The 6860-nt window shown below is 35.1% G+C and overlaps 1 protein-coding gene across 2 annotated transcripts; it reads right to left on the bottom strand.

Moving 5' to 3' along the window:
- Positions 1-468: 468 nt before the first annotated feature.
- Positions 469-3269, bottom strand: LOC149578579 (auxin-responsive protein IAA10-like). Of its 2 annotated transcripts, none has more exons than XM_089829986.1 (5): positions 3079-3269; positions 2912-2987; positions 1765-2003; positions 853-988; positions 469-757 (listed from the first exon to the last, which is right to left on the bottom strand). In XM_089829986.1, the coding sequence occupies exons 1-5, from the start codon at positions 3209-3211 to the stop codon at positions 712-714; spliced, it is 630 nt and encodes a 209-aa protein (XP_089686112.1). In that variant the 5' UTR covers positions 3212-3269; the 3' UTR covers positions 469-711. The 2 variants fall into 2 exon arrangements, with proteins under 2 accessions (XP_089686112.1, XP_089686117.1); XM_089829991.1 differs by having other exon boundaries at positions 853-982.
- Positions 3270-6860: the final 3591 nt, after the last annotated feature.

The raw sequence follows: 6860 nt of genomic DNA, 5'->3' as shown, positions 1-6860 counted from the left end.
CACAAACGTAATCGAACAAAAAACCCAAAAAAAAATGCATAATTTAGATAAAACAGTTATGGGTGAGACTTCATGACAGAGGTTGTGACATCTCAAAAGGAAAGAAACTTTTCCAGGAAAAACCCATTCTTGGAAATAATGTTTTATAGGACTACATAGAAATTTTAGTATTTAATGAGAGGAGAACGATATCATACTGGAAGTCACGGAGTTCTGATTAGTTGAAGTGTTGTTATCGGGCTTTTCCTTTCTTTGATATTTGTTTACACAAAATTCTCGAATTGCTTAAAGAAAAAATAACAACGTAATGCCTAAAAGAAAGCTAATATATGTTTTGATAAGCCCTGTGAATTGTAGATTTCGGTTTGGAAAACCTTTAGCTGCTACTCTCCTTATTAACTGGGCTTCCTCCATCAACCAAAAATCATAAAATACCCCAAGTTATACTTATATATTGTACATTACAGGTAGCAGTAATGCCATCTTCAAATTTATATGGATAAAAAAAATACCATCTTCAAGTTTATGTCAAGTTCATAGGGGTGAAAAACACAATCTTCAAATTCATAGGGGTAACAGAAAGTACTCTTCAAATTCACAGGGGTTGGAAATTTGAAATACTAGCTCCAAATTTAGATTTTAAAAAATAGTATCTTCAACTTTTTGTTGATGATCTCATAAGACACAGCATTGGCAACAGAGATCTTCTCCTCACCCTTTTGCAATCCTTAGACGTTTCACAGACTTGACAAAGACTCTACAATACAAGAGAAGGAAATCCAAGTGTAAGAATTCTCCCATGAAAGTATGATAGGGATAAGAATATTGAAATGGGAAGACTAGAGGGCTTACTGCCAGGGAGCATCACCCACAAACATCCAGTTTCCATGCTTGTCCTGGTAAGTCAGTAAGTAGCTCGATGAACCTTCCAAAAGCCATGAACTCTTTGAATCTTTAGGCATTGAGGACCCCTTCGCTGCATCTTTACCTTCAGCAGCAAACAAAATGATGAGACCGGCTGGTTTAAACAACAAATTTTATGTGATTTCAGATGAACCATCTAGACAAGTCAACAATTCTAACTTTCCCAACTATTTCAGTTTTAAACATTGTAATTTCATTTTGAACGACCTAAATAAACAATCTCATCATGAACTATAGAAATTTGTTTAATTAAACATTTAGGATGAACCATCTAAACAAGTCTAACAAGTTTATTTTTCCAGTTTTCCCTCACAACAATTAGCAAACAAGTGGAAGCTTCTGCTTCTGATTTCATCATGAACCGCCAACCACCAAAGCTTACAATTTCATCAAGGAACCCCAATTTCAGCCTTCTCTCACAACAATGTTAGGGAACAAGTCAAAATTCATCCTGAGGAGCCTAAAAACAATATCATCAAGAAACACCCAAGCTTATGATTTCATCAAGAAACAGCAAAGCTTGTCCACATAAGCACAAGCCAGTCGCTATTTCTTATTTCTTCAATGAAACAAGTTGAAGCTTACAATTGCATGATGAACCATCTAAATACTTTCTGTTTCACAATGAAACGAGTTAGGAGCTTACAATTGCACGATGAACAATTTAAATAAGTGAAAGCTTGCAAAAGAAAAACAAGAATGGAAAGGGTATTTTAATATTTGGAAAGGGCTGGTTATTCCCCCTAAACCAGTCAAAGTTCGAGATTTTTTTTAAATTACCAAAAAAAGTCAAAACTTGACCTAAAAGGGAAAGAAAATTGACAAAGAATGGTTACCCACATATTGAAGATGGCTGGAAAATGTTCTCCAGTGCTAGAGCCAGGCTATTGTAGCTGTTGTAGGCATTTAGATCCACTTTTCTACCAATGGGCATCCCATCCATTATTACCTTTAGAAAGTTTGAGCTTCCCCCACTCTCCTCACTCTTCCCATTCATTGTTTCCTTTTCATGCTGAAGGGGTTTGTAAACCATGTTCTTTCTACATGTTTGGACTGGAGGCCACCCCACAGCTTCATTTCTGTCAAAAAAAACCCTTAATTCAGATGCAATGCTACAGAAGGGAGTGGGTACATACTCACTCTTAATATAAATTCAAGTGTTATTTTCATGTTAAATTCTCTTAAACTCAGTTATCCATATCTCTATTTAAAAAGCCTCACAAGTCTGCTAAAACCTGCATACTAATACCTTTTCATGGTATCTAGGATAGAAGAGAAAAACAGGAAATTTGTTCATGAGCGTATATCATAATATTATCAGTATTTAAAAGATCATTTTTGAAATTTTTGGTAGGGATGTTTTTTGAAGAATCAGTTGTGTATGTTTTGAACATCTATTTTCCATGTTTCAGGTCACATAAATAGATTACATATAAGAATTCACATAAATACATCACATATATGGATTAATGCTGGGAATCTCCTATATACCCACTTGATATTTCTAGTGATATATCCAATCAGATTGTTGAATGTGATGTGAAACAATAACAATACAAAGCATGATACCCAATTCGTCCCCAAAGCAATCTTTTGTTTTAAAATACTACATAAACTGGCATAAAAAACAGTATCAGCATATCAGTATTCATAAGGTCGTTTTTGATATTATTTTTTGGAGGTATGATGTTTGTAGACCCAATTGTGTATGTTGTGAATACTTTTTTTCCATGTTTTAGATCACACGCAAGAATTCACCCTGAGAGAGCTCATAAAATGGGAGTTGTAATCATGCTGAAGGTGGTCCAAAATATCGATGGAAAACTATATACCCACTTTGATATTTCTAATCAGATTGCTAACACAAAAGCATACCCGATTCATTCCAAAAGCAAACCCTCCCAATGAAATACTACACAATCTATCAGAAAAATCCCATGCCCACATACATGGACATAATGATGATGTAGCAGTTATGTATACTTACAGGGAAGAAAAGGAGTTGAAGTTTTCTGAGGAATCCTGAGCTTCTTCACTGCTTCTCATACACTCCAAATTCTTCTCTGCAACCAAAAAAACTCTCAGATCCTTAAGCAATTGAAGTTTTCCCCAAAGAACAAAACATTCTGAAGATCCAAGAAAAGAAAAAATCACCATTGTTGCATAATGGAAGGCCCAAGCTCAAGCTCAATCTGAGATCAGCCTCTTGAAATTGATGCTGAGCATGAGAATTGTCATGTGAATCTGAGTATGCAGAGAGGTGGGCAATATAATCGTGAGTACTCATTCCTATGGAATTATTATGCGGGAAAGGAAAAAGAAGAAAGTGATAATTTATTCCTCCTGCTGCAGGGAGGGGCAATGATAATAATAAATAGGTGGTAAAGAGGAGAGGGCAGAAAAATGTGAAGGGGAGGAGGGGACCGGAAGACAGGGTGAAGGCCCGCGATAAATACACGTCAACGAAATACATGACTCGGCGGTTACCTTGTCTGCCGGTTGGAGACAAGAACACGAGCAGTCATCCCTCCTATTCCTTTCTCCGCCTCACCGACTATCGCCGGTCATCCACTACGCCATCAGCTTGCCTTTTTAACCCAAACATACGATCTCCACGCTTTCTACTAGTAGAATATCGTTTGAAACAATCTTGGATATTTTGTCTTCTCCACATAATTACATGCCCTTGCATTTTCAACATCCATTTGAGTGCATTTACCAAACTACATTTTACACTTTCAGAGAACATGTCTGCCGGCTGGTCAATCGCTCTTTATAGGGGACTCCCCAAGTCTCCTTGCTTTGGAATCGAAGGTTTCATATCTAGAAACTTATGTCTCCATGCTTTGAAATCCAAGGTTCCATATCTAGAAACTTCTGATTTATTGCTTAGTTAAATAATAATAAAAATAAATTTGTTGCTTTGTTATATTTATTAATAAAAATAAACTTGACTTGTTAGTTCAAGTGATTAGTAAGGCCGTGTTAAGATTTTTAGGTTCTTTTCATGTATGTCTTAGATCACCTTTCACATCTTTTTATCTATTACGAGGATGCTTAAGAGAGTATAAGGAGATCAAAAAAATTATAAGAGTTGTAAAGTCAATAGTAGCTATAAAAAGGGAAACACTGATAGGTAACCCAAGAAATACATAATATGAGAGTGGAGAAACATAAAAAAGGAAAATAAAAAGAAGAGGGGATGAAAACCACAATAGATGCGCAATTGAAATGAAACCTAAAGAACATAAACAAAAGTAAAAATTATAAAGTCAACCTAAGACAACACACCACAAAAAAAAAAAATCAAAATAGGAAAAAGAGAGAAAGAGATGTAAACTACAATGAATAAACAAATTGAAACTAGAAACTAAGAACAAGTGAAGAAAACATAAGACAAAGTATAAAATAATAATGAAATAAAGGAAACACAAATTATATATGTATATCTAAACAAAAGTGAAAATATGTCAATGGGCCCTTGGTCTACCAGTGAAGTTGAAAGGTTTTTAAAAGAGTTCATCAGGTATCAAGTCTCGCTAAGTATGCGACTCTGACATTGAAAATGGATGAGGTTGGGATTTTCTCGGGCGAATTTGACTCCATTAAAAAAAAGTAAAAATATAATTAAATAAAGACACATACACATATATTTAAAACTATCAATATATTTGTATAAATATATAAGAATATAAACATGTAAACATGCATACATGAATGAATGAATATGCATATGTCTAAAGGGATGAGTATATATATAAGTATGAAAATAAATAAGGAAATGAATACATTTATTTGTTTATCTATTTTTATACTTGTATGCATTTATAGAGGGGAGTTTTAAAAAGAAAAAAAAAGGACATACATAAATAAAGAAGAGAAGAAGATTACATACAAAAATACAAGTAGACAAACAAGATAGTGAATGCAAGAGACAAGAAACATAAAAAAGAAACAATAAAATGTTAGGATTAACCTCAAACATAAATAATAGTTACATGCAAATATAAACAATATCAGAAAATATTGAATTGCACAAAAGAGAACACAAGATACCAAGATTTAACATGGTTCACCCAAACCTTGGGCTACGTCCACCAAACAACAAGTCCAATATTATTATGATCCAATGATTACAACCTGATTACAATTCGTAATCCCTTACAATTCAATACCGCTGCAAGAAGCAATTTTCGCATCACACATTATGAAAAACACCTAACCCTAAGCTCTTTTATACAAGTATTTTTACCACTTTAGGGTTATAATTAATTATTACATGTCGGCCCAAAATCCCAATAAAATAGGGCCAAACAAAGTTTTTTCTGGGGTGATGCCCCGAGCCCCAAAGAATTATGAAGTATGTACAATACTTTCTATATCACCTAATTTAGTGTTGTAATATGAATACTAACTATTAAATGAAAGCATTAACAATACTAAAAACAAGTAAACACTTAAGATATGACCAAAGAAGACAAAATTGAGGAAAATAGACCAAAGATGGTAAACTCCTCAAGTGCTTCTCATGATGACGAAGCTATGTCCCTGATGGATAGTGGATGTATGCCCACGTTGTGCTCAAGCTCCAAGTGGATGAGTGATAATCAAATATGGGTGTGGATGAATGATTCAACAATGAAGGTATGGAGGCGTTTCAGCATTATGATGGTATTTTGGTAGTTTTTAGGCTCTCAAAATAACATTATAAGTTTACTTGAAAAGTAGATTATGTTTGTGAAGGGAGAGGCTTCTATTTATAGGCCAAGGAGTAGAGGGATGGATGATCAAGATGCAAGGATGGCCAGATGGTGACAGAGGGCTAGGATGCACTCAAAGGGGAGCACATGGATTGTACTTGTTTGAAGCCAATTAGGAGGTGACACATGTCACAGGGTGATTGGATGTGAGAGGGTAGGATATGAGTTGGTCAAAGGAGTAATGAGAGAGGTTGAGCCATAAATGGGGATGGTTGGGTCATAAATGGAGATGGTTGGGGGGAGAATGAGATTGTTGACTTTGGCTTGGGTCATAAATGTTGGAGGGTGACGGGAGAATGAGATTGTTGACTTTGGCTTGGGTTAGCAAGTCTTAACCCATGTTTATGATTGTGCACACGATTAGAAGAGGATTAGGCTTGGATTAGAGGGGGATTAGGGGGTAAGTGGCTTAGATTTGATGGGATGGGTTAGTTAGGTGGCTAAGTGAGGTTAGTATGTGTGAATGGGTTGGATTAGGGGTTAGGATAGGGTTTAGGAAGGCTCTTAGGATTTTAGATATTTTATTAAATAATTTATTTAATAAAATAGGGATATAGAATTAAATTGAATAGATTTGAGGATTTATTCAATTTAATAGAGGAATAGGGATTTAATTGATAAATTGATTTTGGGTGATCTTTTAATTTTATCAATTGAACTATAGTTAATTAAATTAACTAATTAACTAGGGGATGAAAATAGATTAATTAAATATTAAATACTTAATTAATGATGCCTTAGGAGATGACTAAATAGGATTACTTAAGTGATGTAATTAGATTTAGGTGTCTACATTTTGCCCCTCTTTGAGATAGTGTTGGAACAATACTATTTCAAAGAAGTTTGAAGATAGATGACATGAAGAAAACTTTGAAAGCAATATGGTTGCCCCAGTCTTGAATAGAAGAGGAGAGAGTGGATTGTGTGATGCCCCCTCAAGAAGTTGGCGAGGAGAGAAGGTGAGGCCCAATAGCTTCTTGAAAGATACAAGAATCTAGGGTGAGCAAGAGGACTGAGAGTGGCGAAGAGAGGTGTTTCAAGGAAGCACATACTCTCACTATGGGAAAATGATATAGAGGAAAACCTTGGGAGCAAGGATAACCAATGGGGAAGAACACTAGCTACAAGGAGAGGGGGGAGAGTGAGTGGTTTTCTAAATCGAACCCAGGGAAGTAA

The sequence above is a fragment of the Cupressus sempervirens genome, chromosome 1, assembly GCF_028749045.1.
Source record: "Cupressus sempervirens isolate cs-2001-9-10 chromosome 1, ASM2874904v1, whole genome shotgun sequence".
Taxonomy (NCBI): domain Eukaryota; kingdom Viridiplantae; phylum Streptophyta; class Pinopsida; order Cupressales; family Cupressaceae; genus Cupressus; species Cupressus sempervirens.
This window is presented reverse-complemented; position numbering and strand designations above follow the sequence as displayed.

Coding starts and splice junctions, on each gene's coding strand:
- LOC149578579 (XM_089829986.1), bottom strand. CDS start 3,211: ATGAGTACTCACGATTATATTGCCCACCTCTCTGCATACTCAGATTCA. Junction 2,988..3,078: donor CCTTCCATTATGCAACAATG/GTGATTTTTTCT, acceptor TTTTGGTTGCAG/AGAAGAATTTGGAGTGTATG. Junction 758..852: donor GTGGGTGATGCTCCCTGGCA/GTAAGCCCTCTA, acceptor CTTGTATTGTAG/AGTCTTTGTCAAGTCTGTGA.